The following is a 17,825-nucleotide window of genomic DNA, read 5'->3' as shown; positions in this document are numbered from 1 at the left end:
ATCCCCCCTATCCTCCCTCCCCCGTCGCAATCACCACACTGTTGTTCATGTCCATGAGTCCTTTTTTCTTTTTGCTAATCCCCCACCCCCCAAGCTGTCATCCTGCTCTCTTATGAGTCTGTCTATTTTGCTTTTTAGTTCAGTTTGTTCAGACAAGCAGGTTTTGATTGCAGAGGCACTTTGGAAAAAGTGCACATGTCCCACACCCAGGACTTCACTGACTCTCACCGAACTGGTGCCACAGAGGCCAGGCCAAGCCCAAGCGGAGCCAGGGTGGGTCCTGAGAACCTTTGGGAGACCTGAGACAGCCCCTCCTTAGCAGGCAGCCCCAGCTCCTGCCTCTGCTGCTGTGTGCTGTGATATCAGAGAAGCACTTGGTAACATCACAAACCCTACTCACTAATTCCTATAGCTGAGTAAGGATCAGGGAGACCAAATGGGAGCCAAATTGAGATTAATTTGGCTCCTTCCATCCAAAATCTTTGCCCACATTTTCTACCAATGCCCTCCAGGGGCCCAAAATTGGCAGTCATCTTGGGCTACACCCATTGTCCATTTCCCAGGAAGCAGCAGCCATTATCACCATGGCCACTGTAACATCACAGGGGCCTCTGGTGATGCTTCTTCAGAGGACAGAGCAGGCAGGGCTGTTGGCTGGGAATCAGGAGAGTATCCTGATCTGAAACCAAGACTCAAAATGGCTCACCTGCACTCCCTGCCCCCTATCCTGCCCCGCCTCCCCCACATCTCTCTCCTGTCCCCACTTCCCCACCCAGTCCTGTTTAGCTCCTCCTACCCCTAGTCTTTTCTTCAGTTGGGCTGTGCATAAATGGGGAAGGAGGGGCCACCAGAAACAGGGAAGGGAGGGGCTGTTGGGGTTATAAATTCCAAAAAGGCCACTCAACTCCCAGGGCTGGATCCCCAGAAATCTACTGTCAGCTGCTGCAGTTGCTACCATTCTCAGGATCCTCACCATGAAAGGCCTCCTGCTGCTCACCTTATCTTCTTTGCTCTGCTGGGTCTCAGGTGAGCACCTAGGGCCCCAAGGACCTGATTCACCCAGTCAGGACTTTTATACCCTGCCCCACCTATCACCCTACACTACCCACTACTCAAGATCCCAAATACCCTTGGCCCCGGTTGGCTGAGCTATCCTGTGCTTCCAGAACCAGGCCTCCCTGTGACAGGGTCCTTTCTCCATTTCTCAAGGACCTATCTTTCCATCCTTCAGACTCCTCCCCACCTCTAAGACCCACTCTTCTATTCAGCCAGGGTTCCAGGTCCCCTGATCACCACTCCAAGGTGCTCCCTTCTTGAAAACCCTGATATCCAGTTCCCCTCCCAACCCCACTCCAATACAAAACTCTCCAGGATCCAGCTTACTTACTTTCTCCTCTCTCCACCTGCACTCAGCAGGGTGTCCAAGAAACCTAGGTATCCAGCCTGGAGCTTCTTTTGCACCCCACCTTAACATTTACTTCACCAGGGACTTCATGCTTAGTTCCTCAAGCAGTGACCTTTCCTAACCACCCACCCCCGCGCCTCTCTCGGGTGCATATACCCAGGACACAAGCTTTCTGGACCTCTTAGAATCTCCTAGGGAACCAGGGAGATTTTTCCAGCCTTCTAGGGAGGGAATGCCAGGGCTGCTCACCACCAAGGGTAAGGTGGGTTTCACTGAGGTGCAGTCACAGGTCCTTGGACCAGATGCCTCCTTCACCAAATCTAGCATGCCCAAATCCTGAATTAGCTAAGACAGAAATTTTGGGGGGTGTCACCTTCTGTACCCAGGCAGAATCTGATGATGTCTCCCAGAGAGTATTCCTTTCCGTAGGAGAGCTCCTGGAGTGAGAGAATTCAATTCAGGTCTGATTCCTCTTCCCACAGTCTTGGTGGGCCCAGGAGGTGAACGGGTAAATTGCGAAAGCTGGTTATATGTGCTTTTCTTGCCAGCCTCAAGTTCCAAGCCATTTCTGCATGTGTTGCATCCTCCATGATTTTTATTTTACTATTTCTCCTATTTCAAGTCTCTATGACCTCTTCTAAATTCTTTCATCTTCTTCCCCACCTCCTCCATCCCATGGAATTCTCACTTTCCATCTGTCCCTAGCCCTGTGCTTTCGTTGGTAGCGCTGTCCCTCCTGACTCATCCCCAGGTGGAGTGGAGTGGAGGAAGGTATTTAGGGTGTGGGCCATTCACAGAGCAACAACTCCACCCGCACCCACTTCCACTTTTTCTTTGTCACTCACCTGCTCTGTCCCTGCCAGACCAAACCTGTCAGAACACCTACTACATTGGCTCTTCTCCACCTTCTCCCCCAGCTCGGCTCAGCCCCAGGTGAGTCAGACTTCCTATCATCTCTGCCTGACTTGTGTCTTCCCAGCTCACATTCGCTGTAACTCCTGCTACAAGGTTCCTGTGCTGGGCTGTGTGGACCGGCAGTCCTGTCGCCTGGATCCCGGACACAAATGCCTGACAACAAATGTGTACCTCGGTAATATCCCCTTTGTTAGTGGGAACAGGGAGCCAGTGAGAAACTCTAGCTGAGGCTGAGGCCCAACAAGGACTAAAGCTGAGGTGGAGCAGAAAATGACAGCAATCAGAACATTTGGCCAAAAATTATTATGTGGCAAGCACCATTCTGTGTGTCTCTACATGGATTGTTTCAATCACTGTTGTGACAACCTTATGATGTGGCTGTTATTATTATACTGAGGAAACAGCCTTCAAAGAGACAGTAACAGGTCCAAAGCCTCACAGCCAACAAGTGATAGGACCAGGATTGGGGTGAGAGGGAGGGTCTGGAAGTACAGGAGGCAGATTAGACTGAGAAGAGATTAAAAAAAAAAAAAGCTGGGGGAAGCTGAGGCAGAGTTGGGAAGGAAGGAAGCCTGGGTGGGTACATGGGGGGCGAGGTGAACACAGGCATCCCAGGTGCCAATCTCAGCTGACACCACTGCCCACTCCCGCCCCCAGGCAAGATGTGGGTTTTCTCCAACCTTCGTTGCGGCACAACTGAAGAGCCCTGTCGAGAGGCCTTCAACCAAACCAACCACAAGCTGGGCCTGACCTATAATACCACCTGCTGTGACAAGGACAACTGCAATAGCCCAGCCCCTCGGCCCACCCCAGGCCTGACACTGGTCCTCCTCACCTCCTTGGCTGGCCTTGTCCTCTGTCTGCTGCACTGACACTCACTCCATGGCTGCCTCGCCTTCCCACTGCCTTAGCCCGAGCTTCTCTCCCTGTCTCTATATCCCCTGGCTCCCAGCAACAGTGTCTCCCTAGCTCCCTTTGCTCGGAAAAACATTTCTCCAGACACTTCACATTTCTTATTAGACAGTGGTCTCCCTATCCATCATTCCATCCCATACCCTCCTCTCTTCTTTTTCAAGTCCCTTCCCATTGCCCTCCAAACTATTCCAAATCCTCCACTGGCCCCTAGAAGGGCTCCCCACTTTGTCTCCTGCACTGTACCATGCCCTGCTTAGGGAGAGATTGGGATCTGGTCCTGAAATGGGACTTCTATCCTGTCCCCACTGTATGGGGCTGATTCCCCAAATCCTGGCTGCCATATGTACCCCATCCCTCTGCTCACCTCTTTTCATTTTGAGTAATAAATGTCTGTGTCTGATAAGTGGTGCATTTGTTGTCAAAAGACCTATTGTCAGAGACCCTCTCTCCCAGAAAATAACACCTTCAGGCCCTGCCCTTACCCAAGAATTCTTCAGGGAATTTCCCTGGAAGACTGGGCTGGGGCAAATGGAGAAACAGGTTTTTCCGGCCTCCATCCTCCCTTCCAGTATGTGGGGGTGGCACACAGTTCTCAGTGTCTGGAGAAACTACCCTTATCTCAAATTTAGGCCATACCTCTGAGGTACTGATAAGAAGGAGGTGCAACCTGGCCTGTGGGCTCCCCAAAAAGTGTAGGAGAGTTGCATGGGATGGGACCCAGGACCCTCTTTCCAGGTATCAATCAGACTCAGGTTAGAGTCAGAGGCCTCACCTGGCCTGGTTACTACGTGGACACTGAATGATCCTCCTATCACAGGCTTACATTTATTTCCTTTCTCAATTCAAATGAATCCTACTGTGAGCCAAGCTGCAAATAGGGGAAAGGAGAACCAACCCATACAACCAAGCTTATTGATTTCTGGTGAGCCCCACTCAGCCCACACCTTGCTCCTCTTGGTGATTCTTATTGCTAAGAAAGGGTTAGGGTTAGGGTCAGATACAAGATCCAGGAGTAACTTAAGGCAGATTTTCCATTGTCCTGTGGGGTTGGGTCGGTTAAGGAATACATTATAATAATTAAGTCCACTGATGCTTGGTAACCCCCAAACTAGAGCCTGAATGTCCCCATATTACTCCTTCTGCCCTCACATCAACAAAAGAGAGGTGGAATTTTCCAGTCAGCTCTAGAGTAGTCGATAGATTTTAATGGCTTACAGAGGAACATGTGACTTCTCACCTCAGATCTTCATCCCCTTACTCTCATTTCCCATCCTCTACTCCCACTATCCCCTCCACAAGACCCAGGCCAGGGTACGGCCTGCTGCAGCCAAGATGCAGGTAAAGGCCACAGTTCTTCCCACAGCACTATTGCACAGGGCTCCAACGCAGCAGTCCCTGTGGGTTGTGTAAGTCACATCTCCCACCAATTTTGTTTCCACTTGACTACAATGATGAGCCACCAAACACGCTGGATGGTGATGAAGGCAAGGTCACTGAGGCTGAGAGAGATAACGATACAGAGGTATTAGCCTCCTGGCTGGGGGACTTGCCTTCTAGGGCAGAGCAGATGTGATTTCAAGGAGCCCAAAGGGATTCTCTGCCCCCCTAAAAAACATCTCCCATCCTTACTGGTGTGGCTTAGTTGGTTGGGTATCCTCCCACAAAGCAAAAGGTTGCTGGTGCAATTATTCTGGTCAGAGCACATGGTCCCAGGCCTGGGCCTACGAGAGGCAACCAGTTGATGTTTCTCTCTCACATCGACACTTCTCTCCCTCTCTTTCTCCCTCCCTTCCCCTCTGTCTAAAGATAAATAAATAAAATCTTTTTTAAAAAACCACCTTTCTAAAACCAAGTGATCAAAGTTAACACACTGACATTGTGAATCCCCTGATGTGATACATTAAAAAGAACAAACATCAAGTCTGTAATATTCTTGTCAAAAGCTCATGGCCTCAATGTAATTGTGAGAAAATATCAGATAATTCCAAATTGAGGGATATTCTATAATATAACTTATCAGTACTCTTCAAAAGTGTCAAGGTCCTGGAAGACAGACACTCAGAACTGTCACAGATTGGTGGCAGCTAAGAAGACACGAAAGCTAAATAGAATGTGGGCTTCTGGTTTGGGTCCTGGAACAACTGGCCTAAATTGAATAAGGTCTGCAGATCAAATAGTAGTATTGTATCAATGTTTGTTTTAAGATTTTATTTATTTTTAAAGAGAGGGGAAGGGAGGAAGAAAGAGAGGGAGAGAAACATCAATGTGAGAGACAACATCCACTGATTGCTTCTCATACATGCCCTGACCTGGACCAAACCTACAACCCAGGCATGTGCCCTGACTGGGAATCAAACAAGCAACCTTTCACTTTGTGGGAGGACATGCAATCAACTGCGCCACACTGGTCAGAGCTGTACCAATGTTATTTTCTGATTTTTATAATGTATAGTTGGCCCTTGAACAACGCAGGCTTAGAGTGCATGGATCCACTTATACAAAGATTTTTTCCCCCCATAAATATAGAGTTGGCCCTCTCTATGTATCCCTGGTTTCACATCTGCAGATTCAACCGGCTGCAGACTGAAAACAGTATTTTCGGACCATTGTAGGGAGTCCTCGGATGCAGAGGGCCGACTGTATGCATTGTTCTATGCCACTTTATATAAGGGACTTAAACACAGGGGGATTTTGGTATCTGCAAGGGGGTGTTGTGGTGGAACTGATCCCCTCTCAGATACTAAGGGATGACTGAAGTTAAACTTTTGGGGAGTCAAAGTTATACATGGATTTTCAACTGAGCTAGGGTCAGTGCATCTAATCCCCATGTTGTTTAAGGATCAACTGCACTATGGTTATATAAAATGTTAACATTAGAGGAAGCTGAGTGAAGGATATACAGAAATTCTATGTACTATTTTTACAACTTTTCTGTCAATCTAAAGTTATTTTAAAATAAAAAATTAAAACACACACACCTCCCTAGCCCTTAGCTGTTGCCAGAAAGTTGATGTTTGGTTTAATATTTTGGTCCCTGCTTTCAAGGGACTGAGCTTTTTCTTTTTTCTCTCTTTCTTTCTTTTCTTTTATTTATTTATTTATTTTTAACAAGATGGTTTATTGAGCGTGTCAGGACTGAGCTTTTTCAATCTTGTGTGAATGAGTGGGCCTACGAGATTCTGGAGAGAAGAGGAGGGAGGTGGGACCACACAGACAGCAAGACAGGGGCTCCTGAGGGGTTCAGTAAGGGGAGCAAGAAGGGGCTACAGACAGCTTTCTGCCAGTGGCACCATCGACCCAGACTCAGTCTGATACTGGAAGGTTCTGGAAACAGGGAAGGGCTTGGGGATGAGGGAAAAACTGAGGACTCAAGGTTTTCAGACAGCTTGCTCTGCCCCAGGCCTGGCTAGGGTTTGTGCTCCAGAAAGCTACAGCAGTTGCCCTCACCACAGGTGGTCATCATCTCACTGCAGTTGTAGCACAGCGTTCAGTTTCCTGGCAGGAGAGAAAGGCCCTGGACCTGAGCTCTCATGGAAGCCAGCAGGCAGAGGAAGCCAGCATACATACCGGCCTGTATGACAGGGACTTTTGCTGCTTTCTTACCCAAGGCAGTTCCCAGGAGGCTGCTGAGTAGCAGTGCCTCAAGAAGGGAGCTCATTGCATCTACCCATGTCAGTGGTGCCTCTCCCTCCCACCCCCTCCCTAGCCCTGCTCTGCCGGCCTTATATCCCCCTTGCCTTGGGCTTTATAGGGCAATAAAAAGGGAGCTGGCACTGGGGACCCCAATGGGGACAGGGAAGGACCCCCACCGGAGAAAGCTCTAAGCATCCTCTGGAGTGCCCCAAATCCTCCATTCCCAGCAGTGGTTCTGAGACCCTTTCAGAGGGTCCTCAACGATCTTCCTTTTCCAACCACATATTAGTGTGAGGTCAGAATTTAAAAAAAAAAAAAAAATATATATATATATATATATATATATATATATATTCCCCCCCCACCCCTTGTCTGGGAAGCACTTCATCTGCCCTTCCAGTCTAAATGATAGCTTTGCTGGATAGAGTAATCTTGGTTGTAGGTCCTTGGTTTTCATCACATTGAATACTTCTTGCCTGCAAAGTTTCTTTTGAGAAATCAGCTAATAATCTTATAGGCACCTCTTTGTAGGTAACTCTCTGCTTTTCTCTTGCTGCTTTTAAGCTTCTCTCTTTATCTTGAATCTTTGGAATTTTAATTATGATGTGTTTTGGTGTGGTCCTCCTTGGGTCTAGTTTGTTTGGGACTCTCTGTGCTTCCTGGACTTGTATGTCTATTTCCTTTGCCAAATTTGGGGATTATTCCTTCGTTACTTTTTCACATAAGCTTTCAATTTCTTGCTCTTCCTCTTCTCCTTTGGCTCCCCTACGGTTTGGCTGTTGGCACGTTTAACGTAGTCCCAGAGGTTCCTATGGTTCTCCTCATTTTTTTCAATTCCTGTTTCTTCATTCTGTACTGGTTGACTGTTTTTTTCTTCCTCATGTTCCAAATCATTGATTTGAACCCTGGTTTTCTTCTCTTCACCATTGGTTTTGTGTGGATTTTCCTTCGTTTCATTTAGCATAGCCTTCACTTCTTCCCTTATGCGTTTGCCGTGCTTAAGCATACCTATCAATCTTATGAGCATCTTTATCACCAGTGTTTTGAACTCTACGTCTGTTAGTTGGCTATCTCCTTGTTTGTTAGGTTGGCTGTCTCCTCATCGCTTAGTTCTCCCACTGGAGCCTTGATCCATTTCCTCTTTTGGGCCATACTTCTTTGTCTCCTCATCTGGACAGGCTCCTGTGTTTGTCTGCCTCTGTGTCTTAAGTAGAGCTGTTGCACCTGTTATGTTGTAAGGGGCAGAGCCTTAGGTATTTGTCAGTATGGGTGACCTGTTTCACCATGCTGTAGCTCTGTATGTTGGGGAGGGGTCTGAGAGGGAACAATTATGCTTGCTCAGCACTCATCCCTTTCCCAGACACTTCTCCCACTTTCATATGGGACTGGCGCCTCTCTAGCTGTTGCCCTGGCCATCATTCCCAGAGTGTGTGAGTCTGTGGATGTTCTAGGACCACGGGGGCCCTTTAAACAAGCAGAGTCTACTGAGAGATTGGCAGTTTCTTCCTCTGCCCCAACCACTACTGGTTTGCACAGTCAGAAGCAATGAGGCGCTGTTTTCCCCAGCACTGGAAGCATGAGCTATATGGTCTGTTCTGGTGCTGGGAGAGCTCCCCAGATGTCCCTCCTACTTTTTAAAATGTGAGACTGCACTTTCCACCAGCCTGCCACTGCCACCGCTGCTACCGCCACCACACCTTGTCTTCTCTGCCCCAGCTCTGCCTCTCCTACCTGTCTGGATGAGTATTTCTTCTTTATATCTTTGTTTGTTGGACTTCCATGCAGCTCGATTTTCTGGAACTTCTGGTTGTCTCTAGTTTTGAGGTAGTCGTATTCCTTTTTAGTTGTGGAGGGAGATGCAGCGTGTCTGTCTAGGCCTCCATCTTGACCGAAGTCCAGATTTTCTTCATATACTTTAACCAAACTGATGTATCCCAACAGATTGAATGCAGAAGTAGATATGCAAACCTAGCCATCTTCATTAGGAAAGAACTATTTATCCACACCATCCAGGTCACCATTTGTATTGCCTGTTATATTCACTGGGCACCTACTGTGTACCAGGTACTGTTAGGTGTGGGAGAAGCAGAATAAAAGAGGTTAGGCACCTGTCCCAGGAACTGCCAATCAAGAGGAGAGACTGGCAGGTAAAGAGAAAGGTGACACTGAGTTCCAAGGGGCAGGTTGGGGGCGGAGTGAATAACAATGTGAGCCTGAAGGAGGCCTATACTAAGGGAGGCAGGGAGACTGGGGAAGGGGACAAGAATATGTTTTGTTTATATGTAATAGGCTTATTATTTTAATTTTTAAATGAGCTTATTTAAAAAGTTCTGTTTTTATTTCTAATAGAGTAAATGTTAATATAACTCACACAAAGAAAAGCTCCCTGGGGTTCTTCAGTAATTTTTAAGAGTATGAAGAGGTCCTGAGATAAGAAGTTCTGGAACACTGCTGCTCCATGGAGAGCTGTGCCTCCTCTGTTTCGCCTCACCCCACCCATTGCATCCTGGGACAGTCTGCCCTGATTTTTCAGATGGGACTCTCTCTTAGGCTTCAGATCTGGATTCTCAGAACCAGGTTTGCTTTTAGCAAGCCCCGCAAAAGTAACTGTTGGTGTAAGGGACTGCCTAACCCCCAATAAATCTGCTGCCCTCACAGTAACTGCTGGCACCAGTGACTACCTAGTCTTTGTGTCTTCAGCCTGGTAAAGTTCCTTCTAAGTTCCTGCTAAAGGCATTGGAGAATGAACTATCTCTTCCTTGTGGCATCTTTAACAAGCCTCTGTTTCCCTTGTCCCTTATATCACCTCTGCTTCTTTGCTGGGCCCCTGGGTAAATGTCAGTTCACATTGTCTCATTTGTCTCTTTCACAATCTACTTAATTTCTTCACTGCCATCTCCCACCCTTGGCTTCTGTTAGTCTCTAAATTCATCTCTGATTCTTTTTGGCTTCTATTCACAGATGTCTCACAATCCCTGTATCTATCTTGACTCTGTGTCTTTCTCTTTTCCTGCCTCCTCTTCCTTCTCTGTCTCTTTTTCTACTTCTGTCTGCCCTTCTAGCACCATTTCACGGCTTCCTTCTCCCTATTTTGTGTGTCACCTTTCTCTGTGCGTCCCTATCCTGGATCTTGGCTCCATCTCTCACCTGGCAGGTTTGCCTCTCTTCTCCACCTCCTGATCTCTGCCAACCCCACAGGTCTCACAACTTCCCCTCCCCAGCGACAGCTCCACTGTTACACCTGCAGCTTTGCCAAACCCTGCTACCCTGTTCCCACCAAGTGTTAGGACAATGAAGCTTGTGGCATCAGTATTGGCACCTCGGGTAGGACTCTGGTCCAATGGTCCTGCTCCAGGTTGTTCCCCACCTCCATCCTTTCCTGCTGCCCCTGGCCTTACCTCCTTCTTCCTCCTACCTCAGCCTTTCCCCTCTGTCCCACAGAGCAGGGTGACATCATCCAGCAGAAAGACTGCCTCTCAAGAGCCCAGTGCCCTCTACCTGGCCACGCCACCTACTGGTTACATTCCTATGCTCTGCAGCACCACTGCTGTGACCAGGACCTGTGCAACGTGGCCACAATGTTGCAGCGCAACCCCAGTCTTCTCCTCACCACTCTGCTCTGCATGGCCAGCTTCACCTGGGAAGGCAACCTCCTTCACTAGCCTCACTTAGATCTGCAGCCCTCAACCCAGGACTCCTCCACCACAGCCCTGAGAACACCTGCCCAGACACTTCTGAGATATGGCCAAGAACCTGATTTTGTACAGAGGTCTCAGATCCCTGGCCTAACATCTTTGCAGAGCCCTTCTAATACCTGATTCCTTTGGGCACTGCTTCAGCCCCTATAGGCACCTGCTCAAGAACCTGGCCTCATAAAAAAACACCTGTTCTGTGTCTTTTGCCTTTTCTAGATGCCCTCTCCCAGCCCCAGGTCTCTGGTAAGGCAGGTGTTTGATGGAGTTGTGTGTCCCAGACAGAGGGATGAAAGGGACACCATGTATGATGAGGAGGGGAGTCTACCTGGGGAAGGTTAGTTTGGTAAGTCAGGAACTCAGGAAGGAGGGCTTGGGGAACTATGAAGAGTAAATTTAATAAAGTACTATCTGGGGGTCTGGTAACACTGCTGTGTGTGTGTATGTGTTCTTTAGAAGCAAACTGCAGCTGCTTGGTGGGTTGTGCTGGGTGCTGGAACCTGAACCTTAACTTTCACCTCATCCTCCATCTGTGTCATTCGTGTCCTCCTTCTTGTCAATTGCTTAGCTAAAGCCACTCCAGTGTGAAGGTTTTAGGTGAGGCTTCCGAGAAAGCTTTTCTCCAGGGATGTCCAAGCTTGAGCGGATACACGAAAGGGTGCTGGGTGGAGTTGCTTGTGAGGGTGTGACTGGGAGTTGAGCTTATTTCTGCCTGAGCCTGGGCAATGGACATGTTGGGAGCACCACCGCACTCCCCTGCTTCACCAGACTTGCCTGTGGTTCACAGACAGCCCAGCCTGCAGGACCCTGTTACACACCCTGCCAGGGAATTCATTCTCCCACCCCTGTGGACACCCCTGCCCAGGGATATAATGCGTGACTCTGGGCTCTCAGGATGGCAGGGTGATGATAAGTGGTTCACTGCTCCAGATGCCACAATGGAGCACCTAGGATAAGGTGGGTGATTGGGCTGGGGGATGAGCATGGGCATCCCCATATTGACCCAGTTTCCTCCCCTTCCACCTGAGGAACTCTGGGGTCTAATTAAAAGTGCTTGTTCTCTCAACTTCTCTTCTTTGTAAGGATCTGCGGGAAGGGGCTGGCTTAATTTAGAGGCAACTTGAGTTTTCTTTACATTTCCTCTGTCCCTCAGTCCTTCCACTTTGTCCTTCTATATTTCTGTGTCTCTGAACATGTCATCCCTTACTCTGATTTGAGTCTCCTCCCTTCTCTCTTCTTTAGTTTCTGTCATTTGTTTTCTGGTTCCTCCAAGCCTGGTTCTCCACCACTGCTCAAGTCCCTGGATTCCTCCATTTCCTTTCTGCCCATTCCCACCCCTATTCACCCATACCAACTCTACACCAGACTTCCCTCAATCTCATGGCTTTGGGTTCAGGGCCACCCTCCACTTACTGCTACAGATAGGAGACCACACCTTTTCATAGGTCACATCACGAAATAATACTTCCTCTTTCCTTCGGGCCCTCACCCCAATACACACACAGGTTGTCTGCTGGAGACCAGCTGGTCTGTAAAGTGGCACTCTCAGCCCCTCCCCCCATTGCCAAGATTTTTCAGGGAATCCTTCAGGTGCCAGATGGCCAGGGAGACAGCAGGTCATTTTCCAGTAGATGTCACCAAGATCATCTGGGCTTGGGGGCAGGTGGGCTGTGGGTTTTGTGAAACAGAAAGACAGATTAAGGATACTTCCATTCTCCACCCTCTGATGAACCAGGAACCCATGTCCACCCTAATCCCAGTCCCCTCTGGGATTTAAGCCTCTATCCACTCTTCGCTCACCTGAGACGGGCCAAGTGGATGTTCTCATAGACCTGGATTTCAGGTTTGAACTGAGGAACCGAGGCATCTGGGGAGAAGGAGCCATATGAGGTGTGGCAGAGAAGTCACCAGATAGCTCAGAGTTGTATTCCCTCCCCTCTCCTCCCCTGGAGAACATGGGGTACAGAGGTAAAACGTGAGTCTAACTTCTGTCTCACATCCGAGTGCTCTCTTCTTCCCTCTGGGAGGGAGGAACTCACCTCTGCACTGAGCATCCTGAATCCTCCGCCTCCAGAGCATGATGCTGAGTACCAGGATGATGAACCCCTGGCTTGCTGTGACCAACAGCATCAGGATCCAGGGCACATCCCAGCCCATGGAAGGGGCACAGAGGACAGGAGAGGCATCTGTGGAGGCTGCAGTAAAGGACAAGACAAGAGGATAAGAGGGAGGCAGTGAGGGGGTCTGTCCCTGTGCTCCAAAGACAGGCTTCCCCCATAGTCTTGTGGGCTCTCCCAAAAGACTACTTCAGGAGTTTCCTTGCCCCCAATATCCACACATGCCCTCAATTTGCCCCTTCACAGGTCTCTCACCCTGACCCCATGAGCTAACATGGATGCAGAATGGTAATGCCTTCCCCCCGACATGGACAGCTAACTAAGCAGACCACAGGCCATAACTGTCATTTCTCCTCATATCCTTCACAGTAATCCACCCTTTCAAGAAAAAATAAAGTGCTTTCCATGTATTCATTCTTTCTGTCACTTCTCCATAACTGTTTGCTGAGCGCCCGTAGTTCACCATAGTAGCTGCTGTGGATGTAGAGGGAAATAAAGCCAAGTAATTGCCATTACTGACCTTTGCTTACCAGAATAATGACCATTTGCTCCCCCCTCCTGCCTTGTAAATGGGTTATTCCACATCCAACAGCATTCTATTATAATAGACTTTTTCTAGTAAAACAGTTATATTTATTTCTCCTTCTGCCTTCACTACCAATAGGCCACTATAACAATGGGCATATGTCCTTTCTTCAAAAGACAACTCACCCACAAGAATTCTTTCCTTCCTTTCTGCTATGGGATATTCCACACAAATCATAAGTTAACATAATTCTTATTTTTATAAGACTTTACTTATTTATTTTTTAAAAAAGTTTTGACTTATTAATTTTTAGAGAGGAGAACAGAGCGAGAGAAACATCAATGTGTGAGAGAAACATCACATGCCCCCAAATGGGGACCTGGCCCACAACCCAGGCATGTGTCCTGACCAAGGATAGAACCAGTGACCTTTTGGTTCACAGGCCAGTGCTCAATCTACTGAGCTACACCAGCCAGGGCACTTATTTGCTTAAAGAGGAAGGGGAAGGGAGGGAGAGAGGGAGAGAAACTTTGACCGGTTGCCTCTTGAAAGCACTCCAACTGGGGACCGGGCCACAACCCAGGTGTGTGTCCTGACTTGGAATCCAACCCAGAGGTCTTTCACTTTGCAGGACAACACTCAACCAAATGAGCCACACAACAAGTCAGAGCCAGTTAATTTATTTCTAAACAATGGTCTATTCCACCAGAAAGCTGGCTTAACCAACCCTTCTTTGTTATAGATTCAGTCAATGACAAAGAAGCCCTCCTCCTACAGGGTATAATCAGCTCCACCAGAAATCACCCCTCTTGACCTAAGACAGAGGCAAACAAACACAGGATCCCGTCCAGATGAGGAGACAGAGAAGTATGGTCCAAAAGAGGAAATGGATCAAGGTTCCAGTGGGAGAATTAAGTGACGAGGAGATAGCCAACCTAACAGATGCAGAGCTCAAAACACTGGTGATAAAGATGCTCACAGTCTTGACAGATATGCTTAAGTATGGCAAACGCATAAGGGAAGAAGTGAAGGCTATGCTAAATGAAATGAAGGAAAATCCACACAAAACCAATGATGAAGGGAAGTAAACCAGGGTTCAAATCAATGATTTGGAACACAAGGAAGAAATAAACAGTCAACCAGTACAAAATGAGAAAAGAAGGATTGAAAAGAATGAGGAGAGACTTAGGAACCTCTGGGACAACTTTAAACATACCAACATCTGAATCATAGGGGTGCCAGAAGGAGAAGAGGAAAAGCAAGAAAATGAAAGCTTATGTGAAAAAATAATAAATGAAAACTTCCCAAATCTGGTGAAGGAAATGGACATACAAGTCCTGGAAGCACAGAGAGTCCCAAACAAGCTAGACCTGAAGAGGACCACACCAAGACACATCATCATTAAAATGCCAGAGGTGAAAGATAAAGAGAGAATCTTAAAAGCAGCAAGAGGAAAGCAGAGAGTTACCTACAAAGGGGTGCCTATAAGACTATCAGCTGACTTCTCAAAAGAAAGTTTGCAGGCAAGAAGGGGCTGGCAAGAAGTATTCAGTATGGTGAAAAGCAACGACTTACAAGCAAAATTACTTTATCCACCAAAGCTATAATTAAGAATGGAAGGGCAGATAAAGTTCTTCCCAGATAAGGTAAAGCTAAAAGAGTTCATCATCACCAAGATATTATTATTTGAAATGTCAAAGGGACTTACTTAAGAAAAAGAAAATCAAAATTATTAACATTAAAATGACAACAAATTCACAACTATCAACAACTGAATCTAAAAAATAAAAACAAAATCCAACTAAGAGAACCAGAATAGGAACGGAATCATAGATATGGGGATCATTTGGAGGGTTATCAGCTGGGAAGGCGATGGGGGAGAAATGGGGAAATGGTGCAGGGACTAAGAAGCATAGTTGGTAGGTATAAAATAGACAGGGGGATGTTAAGAGTAATATAGGAAAGAGTGAAGCCAAAGAACTTATATGCATGACCCATGGACATGAACTAAGTGGGGGTGGGCTTGCTGGAGGGAAGAGGGGTACTGGGCAGAGGTGAGCAAAGGGAAAAAAAATTGGGACTACTGTAACAACATAATCAATAAAATATACTTAAAAAAATACATAAATAGGTTTAAAAAAGAAAAAGAAATAACCCTTCCTGATCTGGCCAACAACAAATTCACCTCCTTTCTCACCTCCTCCCCTAGCCAGTAGGTGTGTATGTGCCAAAGGAGACATCCACTCCCATATCCTCCCTCAGTTTACCTGCCAGGCTAAAGCTGATCCCCTTATTCTGAGGGATGAGGCAGCGGATGATCCTTGGTCTACGGCCCCTGGGCTCAGAAAACCCTTCGGCAGGACACACCAAGAGCAGGGCAGCCCCATAGCCCCAGAAGGACTGTGCATGGCCCCTCACAGGACCCTTCCCCTCCAGCCAGGTCACAGAGTCCAGGTGTCTGGCAGGGACCACAGAGCACAGAAGGACAGAGCAGGGGGATCCATCTGTAGCTCTTGCAGATAACTGGGATCCTGTGGGGAGAGAAAGAACCCCTCAGTCCCTTGCTTGGGCTTCCCCATCTCCCAGTGGCCACTGGTGTGCATGCCCTCACTCACCTCTGAGCACGGAGACATCATATACCCTCCAGTTCTGGTACTTGTGGTGCTGGCCCAGCACAGCGCACCAGTACCGCCCAGCGTCTCCCTCCTTGGACCCTTCTAGCCACAAGGAGTAGTTCCCCAGCAATTTGAGCCTGGATTCCCTTCCAGGTTTCCCAGAGTCTGGGGCTGTCCTGGCCACTTGGACTTGGATCACCAAGGTAGTGGAGGAGCCTGTTGCAGGGCTGTGGTACCAGGACAGGAGTTCATCCCCATGCAGTGTGGGTGGTGAGGGACATGGCAGCTCCATTGCCTCCCCCAAGGCAACATAGATGGCCTGGATGTTGTCTGTGGAGAGGGTCTTGTGTGAGGCCAGAGACCTCCATCAGATCAACAACCCCCCAACTCAACCTCCAACCCCTAGCTTCCTCCATTTCTGAGGTTTCCCAACACTGGTCTGGCTGTGAGCAAATTTGTCAAGGAACAGCCACAAAAAATGTTAAATGGACAGAAGAGGGTAGGGGTTTTCCTCCCCTCTACAGTGAGTGAAGGAATCTGAGGGCAAAAGAGAAAAGGCTGGAAGAGTTGGCAAATGCCCATGTCTCCTCTCATTTCTCCTTTTCTGGAAGCATATACTCACCTGTTCTTATTTTCTAAAGGAAACTACATGACCTGGATCCTCAGGGTCTCTGGGTCTTCCCCATTATAAAAGGGGGAGGTCAATTGGGGCTAAATCTATTTTCTTGAATCAGACGCCTTCCCCATGTCCATAAGAAGAAACAACAGCAGTCCCTCACAACCTCCCAGAGTCCCTCACCTCCTTCTTCTTACCAGCAGGAACCTGGGAGGGCCCACAGAGGAGCAGAAGGAGGAGGAACAAGACTGCCATGGAAAGAGCCTTTCAAGTTCTCTTGCCTGTGACCTGGTATCCCCAGGGAGGAAACAGCACTCAGATAAAGGCCCACACTTGCTGGTTTGCAGTGACATAGGCCTCTGGAGGGGATGGGAATGCTGGGGAGATAAAGACCAGCTGTAAGTCTACTGGGGAAGTGACCACTGCCTTTTGGTCCTGATGGGGAAAAGACTCAATCCAAGCTGCTCCAAAGATAACCTTCTCACCCTTCTGACTCCTGACTCCATGTTTGGTGGAGGAACTCAGATCAAAGATTCTCCATGCTAGGAAGCCTGCACAGAAGGGGTCACAGCTGTCTACCTCCCAGCAGTTTGGAAGTGTTCTCTCCTCCACCCTAAGAGATGCCAGCCATGAAGGAAGAAACTGAGTCTTCATGTTGGTTTCTATGGAACCCAGCACGAGACTGCACACACAGCCAGTACTTCAGGAATGATTTAGAAAGGCTTTCCTTGGGGCTGCCTGGCACACTGCACATTTTTACTGAGCCTCTGATGAGTATATTAAGTTATTGCTCAAGAACAAGAATAGCAAAGGCCTGGAAAATTTACTGATTCATCCTTTTGCCCCAGGCAGGGCTCTCAAGGCAGATCGTCATATCCTCATATGGCTGTAATAGTTTTTAATGTGTTGTTTATTTTTAAGGTTATTTTCAAAATTTTTTAAAATAAAATAGTCCATGCATACCAAAGATTATATCTAATGTATAATTGTATAATGGCTAAATAAACTGTGGTATATTCACACAATGGACCATTTGACAGCAATGAGAATGCACAAACCACAGTGACATGCAACAAGGCTGAATCTCACAAACATAATGAGAGTAAAAGAAGCCAGAAACAAAAAGCACATATTATGTAATTCTATTTATATAAAGTACAAAAACAAGCAAATCTAATCTAAGAGGCTAGAAATTAAGGCTGTGGTTACTCTTAGTAGGGGAGGGTAGCAATTGGTATTGATCTGCAGAGGGTCTTCTAGATGTGGTAAAGATATGTTCTTGATCTGAGCACTGAGACATGGATAGAAGCAACTGGTGCACTTTTCAGTGTATGTGTCTACTGCAATAAAAAGCTAGAGTATATACATAATATATATATATATATAGATAT

The 17,825-nt window shown here is 47.6% G+C and overlaps 3 protein-coding genes across 3 annotated transcripts; 2 read left to right on the top strand and 1 right to left on the bottom strand.

The window, feature by feature from the left end:
- Positions 1-892: 892 nt before the first annotated feature.
- Positions 893-3,638, top strand: LY6G6C (lymphocyte antigen 6 family member G6C). The gene is made up of 3 exons (XM_090282107.1): positions 893-1,026; positions 2,385-2,495; positions 2,978-3,638. The coding sequence occupies exons 1-3, from the start codon at positions 975-977 to the stop codon at positions 3,190-3,192; spliced, it is 378 nt and encodes a 125-aa protein (XP_090138233.1). The 5' UTR covers positions 893-974; the 3' UTR covers positions 3,193-3,638.
- A 5,688-nt stretch (positions 3,639-9,326) lies between these two features.
- Positions 9,327-10,949, top strand: LOC150006748 (lymphocyte antigen 6G6e-like). Its single transcript, XM_090280779.1, is given in 3 exon segments — positions 9,327-9,336; positions 10,067-10,192; positions 10,310-10,949. Coding segments are annotated over 3 exon segments (357 nt in total). The 3' UTR covers positions 10,531-10,949.
- A 1,061-nt stretch (positions 10,950-12,010) lies between these two features.
- LY6G6F (lymphocyte antigen 6 family member G6F) lies at positions 12,011-16,704 on the bottom strand. Its single transcript, XM_090280393.1, has 6 exons — positions 16,632-16,704; positions 15,819-16,148; positions 15,471-15,734; positions 12,600-12,755; positions 12,361-12,427; positions 12,011-12,228 (listed from the first exon to the last, which is right to left on the bottom strand). Exons 1-6 carry the CDS (start codon positions 16,687-16,689, stop codon positions 12,204-12,206), a joined length of 900 nt encoding a protein of 299 aa, XP_090136519.1. The 5' UTR covers positions 16,690-16,704; the 3' UTR covers positions 12,011-12,203.
- Between the last annotated feature and the right edge of the window lie 1,121 nt (positions 16,705-17,825).

The sequence above is a fragment of the Furipterus horrens genome, unplaced genomic scaffold, assembly GCF_987537825.1.
Source record: "Furipterus horrens unplaced genomic scaffold, mFurHor1.1.pri manual_scaffold_6, whole genome shotgun sequence".
In the NCBI taxonomy this organism is placed as follows: Eukaryota; Metazoa; Chordata; class Mammalia; order Chiroptera; family Furipteridae; genus Furipterus; species Furipterus horrens.
This window is presented reverse-complemented; position numbering and strand designations above follow the sequence as displayed.

Bases quoted from the DNA above. Each gene is read 5' to 3' on its own strand.
- LY6G6C (XM_090282107.1), top strand. From the start codon at position 975: ATGAAAGGCCTCCTGCTGCTCACCTTATCTTCTTTGCTCTGCTGGGTC. The intron at 1,027-2,384 runs GTGAGCACCTAG...GTGTCTTCCCAG, and splicing joins TTTGCTCTGCTGGGTCTCAG to CTCACATTCGCTGTAACTCC. The intron at 2,496-2,977 runs GTAATATCCCCT...TCCCGCCCCCAG, and splicing joins GACAACAAATGTGTACCTCG to GCAAGATGTGGGTTTTCTCC.
- LY6G6F (XM_090280393.1), bottom strand. From the start codon at position 16,689: ATGGCAGTCTTGTTCCTCCTCCTTCTGCTCCTCTGTGGGCCCTCCCAG. The intron at 15,735-15,818 runs GTGAGTGAGGGC...CTCTCCCCACAG, and splicing joins TGATGTCTCCGTGCTCAGAG to GATCCCAGTTATCTGCAAGA. The intron at 12,756-15,470 runs GTAAACTGAGGG...CCTTTACTGCAG, and splicing joins GATCAGCTTTAGCCTGGCAG to CCTCCACAGATGCCTCTCCT.